Source organism: Lissotriton helveticus, chromosome 6 (assembly GCF_964261635.1).
Source record: "Lissotriton helveticus chromosome 6, aLisHel1.1, whole genome shotgun sequence".
In the NCBI taxonomy this organism is placed as follows: domain Eukaryota; kingdom Metazoa; phylum Chordata; class Amphibia; order Caudata; family Salamandridae; genus Lissotriton; species Lissotriton helveticus.
Genome location: NC_136067.1, coordinates 1,149,401,713 through 1,149,422,253, shown reverse-complemented (window position 1 = coordinate 1,149,422,253; position 20,541 = coordinate 1,149,401,713). Strand labels below are relative to the sequence as shown.

Sequence of the window (20,541 nt, the reverse complement as noted above, 5' to 3'; positions counted from 1 at the left end):
CAGCGATGATGTAGTCAAGGTTTCTCTGATCTGTGACACCCATGTCAGGGTTGGTGCTGACATGTTCAGGGCTCAGGTACCATCCTGTTCCAGCCAACCAGTGTATGTGATGACTAGGAACCATTCCTCTCATTATATTGGAACCTCTATGTGCTTCCAAAGGAGCAGAGACCCAGTTCACCTGCTCTATACATTGCTCAAATAAAGTGTATTTCTCAGAAGGTTTGGTGCCATAGCAGAACCAAGGTGATGCAACTGTACAAGGGACCACAGCTATCTAAAATTTACAATTCAACCAAAACAAATCACATCATATTTATTTGGTAAACGCATCTCACTACTTCTATCTTCCCGGCCCCTGTGGCTTATTTTTACACATGATTTGCATTCTGATCTTTATTTCCCATCACAACCGCAGGGGAAATTCCATCCTCTCAGGCAGGAATGCCAAAGGAGTCTTACCAATGCTCTTGGATGGAAGTTAGTCAGCACTAAATTATGTGAGCTCAATTGAGGTTCCAATATCCTAGGCTCCATAATGACATACTGAGGAAAGGGCAGTGAGAAATCAGGCTTTCTCAGTTCGGTAGGGTCAACGTTGGGAACAGGCCCAGCACCGGAAAAGTGGAACAGGGTCCGAGCCGGTGCATTTGCTCGCCTAAGTGGTTAGTAGCCCTATGAGTGGTGATCCCCAGGTTGCTATCAATGTAATGTGAGGGAGTATATTATCAAAAGTGCAATGGGAATGCAATGGGCATGCATGCCTGCTTTTTGCACCCGGGCAATTTGGCCTAACAGAAGGTGTCTCCGAGACCTGCTCGGCCTCTTCTGTAATACAGATCGCGCCAGCACACACATAACAACAGTGTAATGTCAACGGGGGCCTATCCACAAACAAATGGGGGAACAATTTGCCTCCCTGCCTGCGCGGTATTAAAGAAGTGGGAACAGGAGTGAAGGAGCCTGTGTGCCACAAAGAGGTCACCCCTGGGAAAGGGGGTGAACGGGATACTATGGACCCCCAGAAAACCTCCATGCTGGTGGCTGTAGATAGTCAACAGACCCACCAGCAGGGGGATCTTTGCTCCCCTTTCCTATGCATGCCAGGTAGATGCCTGCACAGTGAAAGGGGTTTTTGGAACAGCCGGTACACCTTTCACTGATGTGCCGTCCCCAGTAGGTATGAGTTTGCAGCTTTACTGCGAGCAGCACATTAATTCTGATCAGATGCACCAATCCAGTCTGCCCCCTATTGCACCAAGTTAAAGGTGCACTGCTGCGCAGATCAGGGCAGTGTGCTTTACCTGTGACATGCCCAAAAGTCTAGGTCATGGTCCCTTTAAGTCCTCTCCATTTTCTTTGCTTCTGGAGACTATGGATTGCTGGGACCAAGATTACTCTGGAGAATTTGACCACCAGTGGCCTGCTGCTAGGCCACTGGCCTATAGGGCAAACTGCCAGTGCCCTAAAGGACCTGTCAGACAGGTAAGTCTGCAGCTGTTATTTTTGTGATATCTGCTGGGCCGGTTTTACTGTTGATTTCCCTATTAGGAAAAATGTCACCCATAGCCACCTCAAATCCATGCACTTATACAGCTTGTCTTTACATGTCAAAAGTGTCCCAATTTGCAAACTTGGCCCAGCTTTTTAGCTATCTGGTTCGCTTATGGAGGAGCCACTTTATTTTATGTTCCAATCCAACCCTGCCTGCATGACCACTTCTCCCTCCAGGATGTGCCTTGTGGCTGACAACCTGGGAAGATTTTTATTTCTCCTATCCCAAAGACCTGAACAGCAGAGCTAAGAACCTACAGGACCGCGCACAACTAGCTTGCCTCTGACCTCCTTGCTCAAACTGAGATTGACTGATCCTCTTGAATCTTCCATGGGCTTTATGTTGCCACTCTCCTTGCAGGAGCACACCCACCTCCATCTCTGTGGGCTCTTTCACTCATTATGGGCTTGGCCAATTCAGTATCGGTTACCCCGCTATTTCTTTAAATCAAGAGAGACGCTGTTAAAGGTGTTTTTCTGGGTTCACTGATGGCCATAGGTCGCAGAGGCAATACTCCTGCTACATTCACTTGTGTGTCTTTCTTCAGCACAGGAAGTTCATGTGAATCCAGAAAGAATCTTTCTTCATTATCCAGATCCTCTTTGACGCCTTCTAGCTGTCACTGCATCATCATTGGACACCTTTCTTCAGCGGTCAATGTCCAAGTGATGCTTGTGTATCTGTTGCTGCAGAAACATTGTGCACTTTTCTTCGGTAACTGTTGTCTCTGTGTCTGTCGCTGCATCATTGGTGCACGCGATTCTTCAGCAAACAATGACCATGTGACACATTAATGGCCTGATAATAGGCCATTGCAAGGTCCCTGTTGAGTGGCTGGCCAAGATTGAGAGTGCATGTGCCTTCATCAATGCTGCTCAATTCCCCCATCTTCTAAACAGAAACTGCAACTTGATTCAAACACTGCACAACCACTGGACAACTCTGCCATGGACCAAGGGGTGCCCTACAAATGCCTGGCAAGAAAGAAATCATAGAAATTAGATAACCAAAGACTGAAACAGGTATGTAATCATACTGCTGAGAACACTCAATGCAACAGTTGCATGCCTGATCCCTGAGAACAGCACACACCTCCCTGGGAAGCATGGTGAAGGTACAGTGTACCAGGTAATGCATTCCCATATCTATAAAACCTACTACAGTTATTGTGAACATTGTATTAATGTAAATAAAGTATTCAACGTTTCCTTCAAGGGAGAACAATGCTTGCAGATTGAGCTTATTGTGCTTCCTGAATTAGACCTTCTTCCCTAAAGCATCCTCCAATAGTAAGCATTTAATATTCAACATTACTACCCCATGGCAGCCAAAGCCACGGAGGTGGGGGAGGGTGGGTTCTTGGCAATTCAGTGGGCTTTCAGTAGTGCTTGTTTCTTGGGTTTACAAGAACAGCAGTAATAAATGTCTTTAGGATTGGCTAACTGCTCAGGAGGCACACAGGCCCCTGAGAACAGGCCAGACACTACTATAGAACTCTTCATGTATATGCATGAAAACCAGTGTAGAAATGTTTTGGAGAGAAGGAAACTTAACATCACACTTTAATAACAAACACAAGAAATACTGCATGTAGCAAGTCATTGCAGGCATGAATGGCCACAAAGGCATGCTACTTGCCCAGGCAGACACAAAGACCACGTTCACCCTCCCAGAATTATAATTTGATTTTTGGAAGTGAAACTGACAAGCTGGGGAGAAATTGAACGGTCGAGATTGCTGCTTCATCGTTTTTAAGCGAACTTCAAGACTTTCCATGAGTGCAAACATGCCATAATGGTTGTACGACATTACAACGCATGGTTTTACCACGCATGCCTATACATCGCAGTTTTTACAACGCATGCTGTTACAACGCATAGCGTTAAGGGGTGCTGGATAGTGAATAGTTTAATTTACTATTCCAACTCCAGTCCCCGTGGATAGTAGGGAAGGTGTTGGATAGTAAATTAAATCTATTCCCTATCCTAGAGCGCCCCCCAGCGCTATGCGTTGTAATGACATGCGTTGTAACAGTTGCGTCGTAAAGGCACTGCGTGGTAAAAGTTGCGTTGTAAAGGATGTTTACCTGCCATACTAGGGGCCCGATTACACGTTGCACAGTGCAGCAGGTATCGAAATACCAGGGCCGGAATTACAGTAAAAGGGCAGTATTCATGCACCAGGCAAATACAGTTTTTGGGGCCTGAAATGTGATCTAATATGCAGGTCTCAGAATTATCGGTTTCTTTCCAGGTTGTTTAGTCAAGATTCTGGGACGGTTTCTGCACAGAAATTACCGCTATGTAAGAGGAATTTCTGTGGGCAATCAGAAGTGCAGTTACAAGGTAAGAATCCACACCCAGTCAAATCAGAATCAAGGGGGGGATAGCACTCCAGCTGTCTCATAATCCAGGCCTCAGGTGGTAACTGTGTATGTCAGTGGCAAGTAGAGTCAGCCATTGTCCCAAGAAATGGAACTTGCCATCAGCTTCTAGCCTAAAACGTGAATTTATAAGATGCCACCAAACCTCAACTGGAATACATGCAAGAATTTAGAGAGGGCCTGTGATAAAGGGAGCTTATGCGTGGTCGGGAGCCTTTTCAGGGCGTGAATAAGAGCCAGGGCAGGTTCAACACCCGAGGTTCTTGATGAGAGTGATTAGAAATATAGAAGGTAAATGCAAAATTATTTGACCCATATGGCTTTGTAAGCAATTTCTACCTTTACACTGTATATACATTTCTTTCGATGCACCTAGGCTGAGATACTTGGACTCACAAGTCCTCTACCGTCTTTTTTAGGTCAGGCTTGGCAGTGTAAATGTGCATAGAGTTCAAGATGTGGGATCACTATCTTCAGGATGAAATAAAGTCACTAGTAGTAACTTACCTTTGCGAATATCGAAAAGTAGTAAAGTTAAACTTTCGGTTTTAAGTTACACTTTTAGTCTAACTTTACCTTTATGAATTGGGTCCTCAGAAAGGAGCCTCTTAGAGTGGTTACAAATTCTTTTCCCTAAAGCTATTAACATTTTATGATGATGTTTTTCTCAGGTTTGATACTTAGGAAAATAAACAGTAAGTCAATGATTCTTACCCGGCAAGACAGTTCTGTACATGAAGGCAAAGTGCTGTTTGAGCCAGGGGTGGTTTAAGTGGTTGATGTCAAAGTGCCTTTGGACAAGAAACATGTACTGAAACAGGGAACGTGTGGTGTAGCTGCCGTAGGCCACTCCTTCATAAAGCGATCCATCTGTGACATCATTGAGCAACACTATAGATTTCTCCATGATCGATAGCACTTGCTTGGTCCATGTGTACGATTCCTGGAGGTAACCTGAAGAAGAACATACAGGCTGATGTCAGTTTACAAAAGCTCTCGCCATCGACTGAAACAAAAGCACATAGAGGTTGATGTGAAATTACAAAACCTCTCACAATTTTCAAGGATGTATGTCTACAGCAACTCAATTAGTCAATTCAAAAAAATCTTCTCGCCCAAGCTTTCACAAAATACATGACACAGACATCAGTTCCAAGTAGGAATTTCTAATCAATTACAATTCTTGTCCCAAAAACACTTTAAAAATGCATACGAAAGTGCTATTTTCAGTAATGAATACTGGATAACATTCACAAAATCATAAGATTTATTTATGGGTCTAACATTATAAGAGCATTTAAAATAATGGTGAAAAGCAGAATTGATATAGCAAAAACCTTTAATCTGCAGTAATCAATTAGCACTGCAGATACAGTTGGCATTGGCGAGGGCCGTGAAAGTTTGGTAATTCCCCATTCCCGGGGGATTATATTACCCCTGTTTGTGTACATAAAATGACATCCTTGAATAGTCATGAGCATGGCGTATCCTACACACAGGTTCAGATCAGCCCTCTTTAACACCCTCCAAAAAGACTCTTCACCTTATGAGGATCCTCCTCCTAAGGACTTTATATGACCCACAATTTTAAGTCAAGAGGTTAGCAAGTATGCATTTACCATTGATTAAACACCTCCTGGCGGACCCTTTGGCCAAACCTCCATAGCTTGCTAAAGTACACTACACACAATCTTGAGATGAGCACAATGGCCTACAACCTAACAGCCATGCTTACAACTCAATTGCGAGTGAACCCCCTTCAGCGTGTGTCACACCTACTAGGTTCTACATCATTCAACAATCTGTAAAGCTCAAAACTTCAGCTAAGTTCTTGAAATAAACATTCACATCTTATAAATTTGTTAGTTACATACTTTCTCTACAGCACTGTATTACAACTATTCAATAGGGGCATGTGCACAGATGTCCCCTGATGGATAACCTATTGTTATCTTAAGTTTTGTCTTCTCTCAGATTTGTTTGCAACAGGCTTTGGCTTTAAGTCATAACCTACTTTGAGCCATGGCACTGCAACCACCATCAGGTGCCCTCGGCCTTTACCTTGCTTAACATAGAGTACTGCTTGCACCCAAAAGTTTACTGGTTTGTAAACGGGGCACCATATCATTTTCAACATGCACAACCACACTTGCCTTCAGGGCTTATATTATTTCACAAGTGTACACAATGTAATGCTATGGTATGCGTGATTATGATGTTATCAGTGATGTCAGCAAAGTGTCATTTGAGATGTCATCAATGATGTCACTTAACATGTCACATGTGATCCAATATGTGAGGTCATAAGCAATGCATGACGGCAGCACAAGTTGGATCACTAACCTATACATATGGAAAATGTTACTTCTGCCACTAAGTGTTGTGTTTTGACATGTACAACCTGTTTTTCTTCAAAAGAAGTCTTTTTTGAGACACAGGACCTAGTGACTTCACCTATTAGTGGTATTGCGTATGGGCTTCGGCTCCATTGTTAGATTGTTTTTTCCCGCACGGTGGGCGACATTAGAGATGGAGCAGAGAGAATATAGTAAAGATGACCATGCATTGCAAAGAAATTAAACATAAGAGGAAAAACAATATCTGCAATAACCTCATGCGACCGGGTAGGAGGGTGAGCACATGTGAATCTACAGCACTACATGTCACAAACAGATACTTACAGGGTAAGTAACATTTTCCATTAGTGGCATGTGTAGCTGTTAATACACATGATGTGCGTAGACTGTAAAGGAATCCTCCCTAAGCAGTAGCCAAGCCTGTGGACGTTGCAGAAGTCTGGAAAAGTATGCGTAGGTCAGTCTGGTCAACTCAAGCTTGACAGGACAGGACAGGACATCCACACAGTAGTGTTTGGTGAAGGTATGAGTGGTGGACGAAGTAGCTGCTTTAGATATGTCAGCCCAAGAAAGCTATAAACGCCCCTTTCTTCTGAGTGGAATGAGGTCTGGGAGGGATGGGTAGAGTATTTTTAACTTTGGCAAAACAGGTCTGTATGCACTTAACCATCCAACGTGCAACACTTGCCTTGGAAAGAGCACAGCCTCTATGTGGCTTGGTGTATGACACAAATAGTTGTTGTGTCTTACGGAAAGGTTTTGTTCTGTCTATAAAATACACTAACGCTCTTTCGACATCTGAAGTGTACAGATCGTGTTCTGCTACAGTCTGTAGGTGTGGAAAGAAAACTGCCAGCTCGATTGCCTGGTTAAGGTGGAAACTAGAAACTATGTTAGCGAGGAATTTTGGATTGGTTCTGAGAACCACTCTATCCTGATGTACCTGAAAGAAAGGCTCTTCCAAGGAAAAAGAGTGCATTTCACTAACTTGTCTTAGGGCAGTGATGGCTAAAAGAAAAGCCACCTTCTAGGACAGGAATTGCAGTGGGCAGTGAGGTGGTTCAAAAGGAGGGTCCATGAGTCTAGTGAAGACTATGTTAAGGTTCCAGGCAGGAGTAGAAGCAGGGGGAATAACCCTTCTTTTGAGGCCTTCTATGAACACCTAAATGACTGGTATTCTGAATAGTGAAATATGTTGCCTATTCTGTAAGTAGGCAGCAGAAGTATAGACGGATCCTGACTTCTGTAAGTTAAGGAGGTAACAAACAATGTCTTCTACAGACACTATGAGAGGATTGATAGTTTTAGGAAGACAATAATGTACAAATGATTTCCAGCTGGCTGCGTAACAGGCCCTGGTAGTAGGCCTCCATGCCTCTTTGAGAATAGGCATACATTCTTCTGGAGGGTTAAAGCAACCAAACTCTAAAACCTCAGGAGCCATATCGCAAGATTGAGCTGCTGAGAGTTGGGGTGTCTGAGAGTGCCGTGGTTTTTCTATCAGAAGGTCTGGCTTTTTGGGGAGCTTCTTGTGGGGAACTAGAGAGAGTTCTAGCAGCGTGGAGTACCATGGCTGGCGTGCCCAGGTTGGTAAAACTATGATGAGCATGAGGGATGTCTGTCTCAGCCTCCTGACCATAAACGGAAGAAGTAGGAGAGATGGAAAAGGGCAGGCAAATATCCTTGACCAACACATCCATAGTGCATTGCCCATGGACTGCGAGTGTGGTAACCTGGCAACAAAGGTTGAGCATTTTTGCATTTTCAGGGATGGCGAACAGATCTATCTGCGAGAATCCCCAATGCTGAAAGTACTGGATTAGGGCCTGAGGGTGGGGTTCCTATTCACAGACTTGTTAGTGTGCCCTGCTGAGCAGGTCTGCAAGATCATGATCCACCCTGGGAATGTTTTGAATGAGCAGATGTTCTCTGTGATGTATCGCCCACCGCCAGATGCTCTGGGCTACACTGGGCAGCTGTGATGAATGTGTGCCCCCTTGTTTCTGTAAGTAGAACATGGCACTCATGCATAACGGGAGTGTCTCGCCTTGGATGAGAGAGTGAGAAGCACGAAGAGTGAGCTGAATGGCCAGCAGTTCTGGGAGATTGGTGTGAAACTATTGTTAGCCAGAGGTCCACTATGTTGTAGGAAATGTAAAATTTGAACACACAGTAGAAAATGTGAAAAGCAAAAACATAGCGTGAGAACAGACACTAGGAGAAAGCACAAAGCTATACATGGTGAAAGGTTTAGGCCCAAATGTCGCGCTGACAAGAGAAAGGTGAATCGTTCACTTGTGGACATAATGGATTAGGTAACTTGAAAGAGTTTAAGTTAAAGGCCAACTGGTGTTTAGCAAGCATGAAATTAATTATGGATTTAACATACAGGATCACTGGCACACACATTGCTTTCAAATAGATCGTAACCTGATTAGACAATGGGTGCAGGAAATAAAATTTGCTTAGAACACACGTAGGTCTTAGGTGCACAATGGTAAATGCACACACTCCACTAAAATTACATTCACCACAAATACACATCCATTCACGAGTATTAGGTCAGAGTTTGGGTTTATGGGGTTGCAGGTCTTTTGAGTGTTTTTCTGTCTTCAATTTGTAACCTGCAAATCAGTTATTATTTGCTATTTTGTAATAAGGTATTGTGAAAGATGTGTATAAAAAGATCTGCCTTTGAAGGAGCAATTTGAGAGAGACCGGCAGCCTGCCTGTGTGTGAGAAAGGACTGTCTCGACAGTAAATAGCCGTGTTTGCATTGCCAAGAAGAGTCTGTGTCTTTCTTTATTTGAACAGTTTTAGTCACACCACAACAACTGACCCTGAACAGTGAAATGATTGAGATGTGCTCCCCAACCTGTGAGTGAGGCGTCCGCGGTGATGGTCTCCTTTGGAACTAGGTCCAGGGTGGGTCCACGTTGTAAGAGGTTGTTTGCCTTGAACCACTGCAGAGAGTGATGTGGGCAGCCCCAAACCAGCCGTGGGTCTTTTATATGACCCTCTGCTTGAGACTACTGTGCCGCTAGGCACTCCTGTAACAGGCGCATGTAGAGCCTGGCATGAGGGACTATAGCTATGCAAGAAATGCATCAATGTTCTGACCATCACCTGACGATCTGGCAGAAAAAGAGGGAAGGCTTGCACTCTTGCAGGGCTGTGCTTCAAAGGGTTTGAGGTAGGATTCGCTCAGACTGATGGTGAAGCCCGTACTGTGCACGGTGTGCATTATGGTTTGAGTGTATGCTAGGGAGAGTTGTTGTGTGGCGCTCTTGAGTGTCTAGTTAAAAGAACACGTGGATTCCACTCCTCCTGATATTAGCTGCCACCACTGCTAGACTTTTGGTAAAACTCCCTGGAGCTGTGGTAACCCTGAATCAGAGCACGTTGAACTGATCTTGCCGTCCACTTACCACAAACCTTAGGTTTCTACGATGTGCTGGGTGGATGGGAATGTGGAAGTAGGCATCCTCAGAGCTAGGGCGGTCATGAAGTTGTCTTGCTGCAGTAATGGTATGATGTCCTATAGAGTCGCCATGTGAAAGTTCTCCGACAGAAAGTATTTGTTGAGAGGCCTAAGATCGAGGATGGGCTTGAGAGAGCTGTCCTTCTTGGAACTAAGAACATACTGGGAATATGCATCTTTTCCGCTGTGTTAAGGCAGAACCAGCTCTATGGCCCCTTTGTACAGGAGAACTTGCACCTCCTTGCGAAGAAATTGCAAATGTTCTTTGGATAGATTGTGTTGTTGGGGGGGTGTTTGGGTTTGTTTATGTGAGTTCCAGACAATATCCCTCCTGTATGATATCTAGAATCCAACAGTCTGAGGTGATTTCCGACCAGTGCGGTAGAAACCCCAGCAATCTTGCCCCAACAGGTGTTGTGAAATACGGGGGGAATGGAAGAGCGTCACTGTTTTTGGGGGACGGGGGCACTCGCTTTTGGGGTTGCATCCTTGTCTCTGCCCGTGCCATTGTCCCTCATGTATCCACCCCTGTAGTAACCCCATGAGAGGGATTGTTGCGTTGGCCTAGTGAAGGTGGAAGAGGTTTCTGGAGCGGGGGTCTTGGATGTGCCACAAAACTGTAAGCATTGAAGGGCGCCCATGTCCTTGGCCATATCGGTGTCTTTCTTTATTTTGTCAAGCATCTCGTCAACATGATGGCCAAAGAGATGCTGACCATCAAATGGGACATTCAAGAGTTGCCACTGGATCTCCGGCTTAAGCCCTGAAACACGTAGCCATGCATGTCAGTGCAAGAGGATGCTTGTTTTAATGCCGTGAGCGTCTGTGTCCGCGGCATCCAGAGCGCAGTGGATATTGGTATTATAAATAACCTTTCCTTCTGCTACCAACTGCTGTCCCTTTTTGCGATACTGTTCTGGGAGATGTTCTACCAAGTCTGCCATTTGATCCCGTTGGTCCCAGTCATACCGGGAGATTAAGCCTAAGGAATTGTCGATTTGCCATTGCATCGCAGACTGCACGGTCACTCTCTTGCTCCCAGGATCTATCTTCTTGCTTTCCAGGTCAGACAGGGGCACATCACCAGTGCCCTGTGTGTAAGTGTATTTTCCTGGCTGAATGAACAACCAGATAGTCTGTGGTTAACTGCAAATGACTGTATGAAGGGTCACTGGGGGAGGACTTACACTTTCTCTCTAGGCGTGATAACTCGGCCTTAGCTGGTTCCTTGAAAATCTGCGTGGCTGGTTTAAGGACCTCCTTGAGCGTGGGTAGGTATTGGAGGAGTGTTGGGTAGAGGAAAGGGTTTCCACAAGAAATACACATTGTGGAAAGTGACAGCCCTATGTAGAACCTCATGGTATGAAGTAACATCGTCTGGGGACAGGGTTTAACAAGGTAAAGGTTTGGATCTGTACCTGCAGGGGGATCTATATTATAGTCGTCCCGGGGTTCTGGGCCCTGTGGGTCATGATGGTCATATGGCTCACAAGGGAGCCTAGGACTATCCCCGCCCCCAAGTTTGAGGAACCCCAAGATGAGTGCTGTGGAGACTTCAAAGGCAACACAGGAGAAACAGGGGGAGGTGAAGGAGGAGGATTATGAGCAGCAGGTCCTGGAGAGGTAACCCTGTTGTCTCTTTTGGGCCTTTTAGGAGCAGAAAGCACTGGGGGGTTGTTGGCCTCCTCAAACGTCAATTTCCTCTTATGGGGAACAGAGTCCTTCGGCAGAGCCTGAATATGAATGAGTTACTGCTGAGCATCAAGGTGTTCCTGCAGCCGCTGAAGGATTGGCTGTCCGTTGTCATCAGTAGCAGCAGAGGCGGCAGTAAACCTATCAATCCCAGACATTTCTGAAAATTAGACACCCAGAGGAGTTCAGGGAGGTGTGGCTTGCGTGGATCCCCCAACGTTTTCTTACCCAGAATCCCCTGCAAACCTCAAATTTAGCTAAAAAAAAATCACATTGTTGGATGGGATCACTGCGCCGGCACAAATTTGCTAACACCTAGCGTTCCCCTCTGTCTCCAGAGTAAAATGATACCACAGTTGCTGGTGTCTCCCATCTACGCCCGGGGAGGGGGGCAGAAAGACTGCTTGGCATTTAATTTAGGTGGGGGCATGGTCTTGCCCATTGTGTGAAGCCCCCACCCATCTTTTATTTAAAAAAAACCCTGGTGTCTAGTGGGCTACCTGCCCCCTGGGGGGCGGAGGACTGGGGTAATAACCCCCATCTGCCCCCCTGGGGGGCGGAGGACTGTTGAGTTTGGTTGGGGGTTGGGGCATTGGCTTAGTCATTTTGAGCAGCCCCCACCCCTAAATTTACATTAAAAAAATCTCTGGTGTCTAGTGTGATTTCTGCCCTCTCAGTGAGACAGATTGGAGGCCATTGCCCCCATATGTCCCGCGGGGGGCAGAAAGACTGTTAATAATTACATTTGGGTGGGGGCATGGTCTGGCCCATTGTAGGCAGCCTCCACCCCTCTTTGATATGAATACAAAATCCCTGGTGTCTAGTTGCTTTCTGCCCCACCCCCCTAGGCTGGGGGACAGATTGGGGGCTATTGCCCCCTTCTGCCCCCCTGGAGGGGGGACGGAGAGACTGAATTTGCCCAAAATATTTGGAGGGAGCAAAGGACCTTGCCCAAGGGGCCACTCCCCCCTCCCTGGTGTCTAGTGGTTGATCCCTGCTAGGGGATTGCCCTCCTGTGGCGATCCCCAAACAGAACTCCACTATGGGGGGTACCATTGGAAATGATACCTTTCCCATCTGCCTACGTGCTTGGGGGTCTGAGATAGCCCCACGAGCACATAGGCAGTGAAAGTGAAACAAGCCCATCAGTAAAATGACGTCAGTGCGCCGTGCGAGCTGATAGTGGAAACCCAGAAGAGCCTTGGGTGCTGGGGAAGCGATTCCCCAGCTCCAAAGGCTGTTTTGGAATAAAGGAAATCCCCCCCGGTGCCCGCACCAGAGAGATTTCAAGTGCCATGTGCGCTGGAGCCGTCCGATGCACACAAGCACCATTGCTGATATTGCGCTCATGTAGACAGTATTTCACTTCAGCAAGCATGGAGGAGACACAAGTGGTGCCTAATGTTCAGTCGGACACTATGTGACACTTGGAGGGTAGCACTAGAGTGGGTGACATGTGGCACTAAGTTTGGAGAAGAGAGACAAAGAGGGGGCTGCTAGAACTGGTTAGATGGTGGTGGTAGTAGGGTGGCTGTAGGCTGGTGTGGCTGGATGGATGGTGGTAGGCTCAAAGGGTGGTGGTGTTTAGGGTGGTGGATGTAGGGATGGTAGGGTGGTAGAGGGTTAGATAGGGTGGTGGGGGTAGGGTGGCGGTTGTGGTAAGCTGGAGGTAGGAGGGTGGTGTAGTGGAAGCGGTGGTAGGATGTTGGTAGGGTAGTGGTGGTAGAGTGATTTTGGTAGAGTTGTGATACGGTGATAGTGGTAGGGTGGTGATGCTAAGGTGGTGGTGGAAAGAGTGGTGGAATTTGGAGATGAGAGAGACAAAGAGGGGGCTGCAAGGACCAAGAACAGAGCAGGTAACAGGGAGACAGGCCTCTGTCTTATTTCCTCTTACTTCCTCGTAAAACGCTGATGACATTTGAAGTAGCACAGTGAAGGGTGGGTATGGATTCCAGGTGCCCGGGGCTGTACAATGAACTGCAGTGCATTGGTACTCCACATTCTTGGGAACCCTGTCCACTGTGGGGAGTTTCTGGCACATGGGCAAAAACAAGCAATTGGCAGAAAAGTAGGTCAGTCCCAGTGTAGCAGCCAGGTATAAATCCCTGGATCGGGCTACAGAGGAATTCCACATGCCTTGTCTGGAAACGATGCTGGTTTTTACCCCCATCCTCCAGCCAGCCAGAGCAAAGAGAGAGCCAGGAGGAAGAAGAGAGAAGGAAGGGGCCATTAAAAGGCAAGCTAAAACAGGAAGGGATGTCTTTCTAACTTCCTTCCTACCTAGATTTGTTTGCTGCCCATCTCTTTTTCTGAAAAAGCATTCCTTGCCTCTCTTGCTTGTCTAGGACTCTCTTATCTGTTAGGTGATTATGTACTCTTCTGGGTTCACATTTTAATTTCTCACTTGACTGCAACCTGGCTTTACTGGCTTTAACTGGTTCCCGTTTATGAGTCCCCTAGGCTCCGCCCTCTGGCTCTTCGCCCTCCTCTTCTAAACCATCTTCTTAATGTTGTCTGAGGCATTTAATCCTTTCTTGTATTGATCCAGAAAGCTGCAAAAACGGGATTCAGAATATGAAGCAGTAGTGACTTTTGCATTAGGCGAGTATTAAGCTTTTGCATTTAAGGGGGGTATATATCACACGCTACTATTGAATTGTGACAAATTACCTCCCTGTGTCATTTCGGATTGCAGATGTTGCTGTTGGCTGTTTTCCTACCCTCGGCAGCAGGGGCGTAACACAGGCCCCCGCAGCCCACGCGGTGCGGGGGGGCCCCTAGCTCCAAGGGGCCCCCTTGGCACTGAACTCTGGCCGGGAGAGCTCCTGATTGAGCCCGGAGGGGGCCCCCCTAAGTACCGTGCAGGGAGGCCCCCTCACTTTTCATTACGCCAGTGCTCGGGGGGGGTCTCCTGTCTGCGTTTTGTAGTTAGGTGTGGACTGTGTTTCCTCTCCTGAGGGAGGGAGTCGCTTTCTATGGTGTATTTCGAAGGGTTTCCAGAACTAAATACAATGCCTACTAGCATCAACTCGAAATGTCTGGCAGGGAGGTAAAGGTGCTGGCTGCACTATATACAAAATAATATACATACAATAGTATGGTCCACAAACCCTTTGACTTTATGCAATGTAAAGGTATGCTATCTTGACAAATTGGTCAAAATCTACAGGAAGTTGCATTTTAATTCTGGTGATTACGCTTAATTGCCAGAGAAGAGTTACGTCGTTAACAATTCAACAACTAACGAAGATACCTACTGCTGAGTAATTTCTATACATTTTTTGGTAACTTGTGTGGGTGGGACCTTCCCGCCCACAGTGAGATGGTATAGCAATGGTGAAGATAACTACAAGATTATGGCCCTCATAAAGAATGACCGATTAACTTCATATACGTACGGTAACTCTACCACACAAATCAGAGAGCTTTGCATTTTCTATCACATCCAGCACATGCTGAGTGCAATAGAAACAGAATCCCCTCCATACATTTCAGCAGGTCAAATCTGAAGATAGCTATCAGGAGGACAATGTCAGTAAAACCCAGGACATGAGTATTCTGGTGCTGATAGCACCAAAATCTTTATATCATGCTCTGTTTTAGGGACAAAGCTACCAAATATGCAATGATTATCATGCATAAAATATTCCACACATTTCAGTGTCGATTGGTGTGCAATAATTATCACACATAACCGGAAGACTCGTATAAACGATCTAAGAGGAAGTCCCATCACTATAATATATTGAAGGTTCAAATCAGTGTTTAATCAATGACTGTGAATAACATTTTTAAAAAGGATACAAATGGGAACACATCAACATTCAGTGACCCTTAAATTAATCTGCTTGCCTTTGGGTACATTTGCAACCAATGAGTACCATTGGTACCAGCTGGATTAAAGGCAGTGGAGGACTTCTACCAGTCTGATTTAAATGAGGGCTCCCACTTTTCCGTTTTTACAGATGTTTACAGATAAACACAGAAAGAAAACTATTTATTTTGCTGTCAGTATTTATTTTTAAATATAGAACAATACAGAAAATAGGTCTTCTTTGGATGATTTCTTCTACTGTGACTCATGAATGCCAGGTCAGTATGTGTACAGAATGAGAGGTGGGGGAGATAAATTGATGTAAATTGGAGATAAAAACAAGCATTTGCAATGCAATAGGTCTCGCATTATTAAAGTTTGAGCTATTGGCATTGCTAAATAATGCTACACCAATAGTTCAAACTTTAATAATGCGAGACCTATTGCATTGCAAATGCTTGTTTTAGGACTTGTGCCCTGATAGTTTTATATATCTGGCTCAATGATCTTTATCTCCCTATTAGCCACACAAGTGTGGCTCCTTTAGCCAAATGTGGGTTGATTGATTAGTCAAAAGCATGTTGCATTCTGGAACTTGTAGGCCCAAAGTTAGATAGAGAAAACTGAAACTTAAGTACAATTATCAAAGTGCCAGTGACTAAAAGACTGAGTTACAATGTACTGTGCTGACAACTTTCTACACATAAAATATTATCGCGAGATGCAAGGACGCTCTGAATCTTTCTGAATAGAGGGGTAGGCCTATGTTTTAGACAAAGACCCATGACTTTGCATGTCATCAGTCTGCTGAGAAAACTTGAATCAAAGAACAGCCCACATACGTTTTTCGTCCCATGCACGTCTTCAGAGGCCGCTGGGCTCGTCGGGCTGTATCAGCCGATAGGGGCACAAAGTGTGACGTAGAAGGAAAAGGGAATATTGGCGAGGAGCAGCAGCAGCGCTTGAGTACCGAGGCTGACTCGTGAGCCGAGAAAGCACGCCGGTCGGAGTCTACAAAGTAGCGGGGTAGCAAGAGAGGGCAAGAGATGGTGGGCGCTGCATCTTTGAGCTCACATACAGGGCAACTAGAAAAAAGGTTAGAAGAGCGGTAGTTCAGCTATCCCGAACTCACTGACACCCAGGGAAAGGCAGGCGAGGGGTGGGAGCTGCAGCTTTGAGCTCCCTGACAGCCTGGGGAGGGGTCCGGCATCCTCGAGGCCACTGACAGGGCAGCCAGGAAAGTGCAGGGGTGGCTGCTGTAGTTCCGATCACACAGACAAACGCGGAAGAGGCGTGGGACAGACGCGAGGGGAAAGTGGAATGCTGTTCCAGGTAAATACAGAACAAGTCTACACACGTCCTTCACATTCCTCTAACTTTTAAACAGTACCAATGGCACTAATGTTGGTAAAAATGGGTGCCACCTGCCAGTGGCACCGTGAACAGCTTCCTGCAGCCCCAATCAAAATAAATGAATTGTTGCCTGCAGGCTCGTCCCAGTACACTGCATTAGTGCAACAGGGGGCGTCTTTACTTCAGCAGCAACGTCTTCAACTTACACCGAATGCTAGAGTCATATACCAAGTATATATATTCACGATCCCAGGGCTTTTGGATATTTTAAATCCCAGTTTCCCACGCTGTCTAGAAGACGCATCTTAAAAAACAAGCAGCAATAAAATGTAAAAAAAAAACGCCCGCGAGTGGTGAGCGCGCCCCACTGCGAGGCATATGTTTTCAATTATCGCGCCCGTGTCTGGGCACGATAATTGAAAACATATGGGCTTTGGTGCGTGTAACAGACACCAAAACGCCATGGGCGGAGCAATGCGCCTGCCTTTGGCCTATTGCGTGTTCTGTTTAAAAAAAAACACGCACGCAAAGCCCAATAGCGGAACCCAAAAGGAAAAGCACACGCACGAGCGTGTGCGATTCCAGGGTCCGTTTTGAAACCCCGGACAAAAGGACTCTCACCTGCGCGAGCACTGCTGCGCAGTGCAACTCAGGGCGCGAACCCTAAAAAGACATTAGATTTCCTAAGCTTAATTTAGTGCAGATCGCTAGTTATTTATGCTATTCTACAAGTGTTTTCAGATAATGCTATTGACCTGCATACTGCTGAAACCATTTGGACATTCAACTGTGAGTATGCATTTATCAATCAAATTAATGTGAAAAAATACCCATTGCAGCTTCATTTATACAGAAAACACAAAATAAAATTGGACAAATACAGAAAAAAGGAGCAAAAAAAAATATGGATAAATACAGATGAAAATGTCAAAAAAATAAATACCATATAACCAGGAACCCTACTTATAATTGCTAACCTTGGTTCATCATGACAAGGCTTCCAGCCAGCAGGGCAACACAATTGGTGGGCTGGTGGTTGTGCAAATACTGGAACCCCCATCCACGGCGGTATGACGTCTCGTACATATATCCAGAGGCACTGGCAATCACCTCCAGAAACCTTTCTTGCTGAGTCTTGTTAAGATGGTCATACAGGAAATCATATGCTGTGGCGAATCCAACCAATGAATGTGCAAGAGGGACTTCATCCCATGGGGCATCCTTCACTAACCTGCCAAAAGACAAATATATAGATGAGTGCGCCTGCGTGTGTTTTTTACACTTTAGAACACATATGTTCAAAACCATTCCCTAAGGGTCACAATCATGCCAAGTTTTGAGTAGAGGAGTGTGAAATTACTGAACTTTTGCTACCTCAAATTTTCCGAATTTTTTTGATTCTTCGTCAAGTTTGGGAACTTTGGAAAGTTGGAAAAAACAGATTAAATCTAAGTTAATCTTGTGGGAGTTAAATTGCAAATAACTTCATTTTAATTAGTGGTGAAAGAAATATGCCATGAAAAGTATGTTTTTGGAATAATTAGCCCGCCAGGATCTTCATTATGCAGTAAAGTATACCTGCAGGTGACATTGTGTAAAATTCATAAACTCTGCATCTTTCCACGAAGTAAAAACTGTGCATGTCGCCCAACTTTGCTGACATAATTTTGATTTTGAACACCAATAGCTACAATAAATGACCATGTGATAGTTAAATGACGATCGTCTTAATTCACTGTAAAGACATTTAACTAATGCATATTCCTTAACAGCGTGTCCTGGTTTTGGCTTTCAACAACAGCAGGACAACTCTGCTTAAGAATGATTTAAAGGTCGACTAAGCCTTATAGAATTCGTGCGACTGCCAAGGAGGGCTGGATCACAGACATCCAGGCGGGTTCGTTTGCTATTAAACATATGGGAGCAGATTTACAAGCCCTTTGCGCCTCTTTTACACTGCCGTTGCGTCACTTTTGTGACACAGCGGCGGCGCAAAAGATGCGTCATGGTGCAGGGTATTTACAACGTGACGCATCTGGGAAATGCGTCACGTTGTAAAGCCCTGCGCCATAAGGAGGTGTTCCGGCGCAGGGGGGGGGCGTTCCTGCGCAGGAACGCCTCCTAAAAGTGGCTGAATTAAATCTACAAGATTTCACTCAGTCACTTTTAGGCCAATGCTGCGTCAAAACCCTGCGCCTGCTTGAAGCAGGCGTAAGGCTTGACACAGCATTGGACAGATAGGGCACACCCGAGCCTTGCGGGAGCTGCGTCGCGCATGCGACGCAACTCCAGCAATGCGCCGCCTTTACGGCACAGATGCGTCACGCATCTGTGCCGTTTTTGCCCCATTGTGCGTCGCATTGTAAATGCGGCGAACCATGGATGGCGGAGCTGCAGCGCACAATAACTTGCGCATCCCTGGGGATGCGCCAGTTATTGTAAATCTGCCCCATGGTATTGTTATTGCAGCGCGAGGCCTGAGAAGAACTGACTGGACAACAATGACAGAAGGAGACCATCCCATTAAACCTTGGTGTATGCCAGTGTAGCCAAAACAACCGTACTTTGTCATGAATTACAGTTTTTGACATTTAGAGCACTCTGCATTAAAAAATAAAGCACTGCTCAACCACCTTGATGCCCAAGCCATTGGCATGCCAGGGGAAAGCCTCTCGAAAAATGTTAGGGGAGTATCGAAAATGCTTACTTATCTGTGTGCAGTCGCATAACACAAAAAGGCGTGACTCCCCTGCACAATTCGGTTGGGGCCCTAAATTGTCATCACTTCAGTGGTCCACCTCAGATTAATATACAAGGGCACTGTGCCGAGAGGAGCACCTTGGGAGTGTGGGTGTCTACGTTACACCCGACATTATTACAACCGAATATTACTTTTGCAGTTTTAAAGTCCCATAAAAGTATAATATTAGTACATCAAATTCACAATTGTGCTGTACCATGTTATTGAGTTGAACGCCCAACAGCCTAGACATATGGGCCTGATTCACAAAGGTAACTTAAACTTTAGCGTAAGTTTACACATTTTAGTAAGTTTACTGCTTTTCGGTGTTCACAAGCTCCGAGTTCTAAGTTGCTATTAAAAACACACACAGTAGTCAGTCTAGCACCACACATGACCAACCACTGGCACTGCAAAACCCTTCCATAGAAAATAAGGGAGGTGAGCCTTAAAATAAAACTCCATAGGAAATATTGCTACATTAAATTAAATTATTTACAATATTTAAAAATATAATTAAATATAAATAATTGTTAAAACATTTTATAAATAGTATATATTTAATATTTAATTATACAATATTTTGACAAACTATTTTGGATTAAAAAAAGATAATGCAATACATTTTATTAATAAATAAATTAATTACTTCTATATATTTGTTTTAATAAGTATTAATGCCCTTTTACACATATTTTTTCTTTAGGTGAGACATTATTTGTTATTGCAAACTTCAGAATTTTTTTTCATTTAATATATTTCCATTAATTGAAGTTTTAATTCAAAATGAATTTAATAGTGCTGTAGCATTTTTGTATTGTATTCTTTGTTTAAAGTAAATATGAAAAGAATTGACATTATTATTAAATGTTTACTATACTTTACCATAGTGAGACTCCACAGGCGGGTTGGCAATCTCTGCATGGCAAAGTATTGGGGAAAATAAAAAAAAGTTTGAAAAATAAAAAACTCAAAAGTGTAAACTAACTCAAAAGTGTAAGTTACCTTTGTGAATCAGGCCCTGAATATTGACACTGACCATACTTCAACACAACATGTAGCTCTTGTGTCTCTCTCTTAATACATTACCATGCGTTTTCAGAAAGACATGTCATTACTACTGGGCTGCAAAACACACAAAGTATGAAATTATGCATTGTAAGGGC

General features: G+C 44.9%; 1 protein-coding gene across 2 annotated transcripts in view; it reads right to left on the bottom strand.

Moving 5' to 3' along the window:
- Window positions 1–20,541, bottom strand: part of DSE (dermatan sulfate epimerase) — a 258,865-nt gene that overhangs the window by 28,142 nt on the left and 210,182 nt on the right. For both annotated transcript variants that reach the window (XM_078648808.1, XM_078648809.1), the window contains exons 3-4: window positions 17,613–17,866; window positions 4,653–4,892 (exon numbers count right to left, since the gene is read on the bottom strand). In XM_078648808.1, the coding sequence (XP_078504934.1) occupies window positions 4,653–4,892; window positions 17,613–17,866 (494 nt within the window). The remainder of the gene's footprint in view (window positions 1–4,652; window positions 4,893–17,612; window positions 17,867–20,541) is intronic.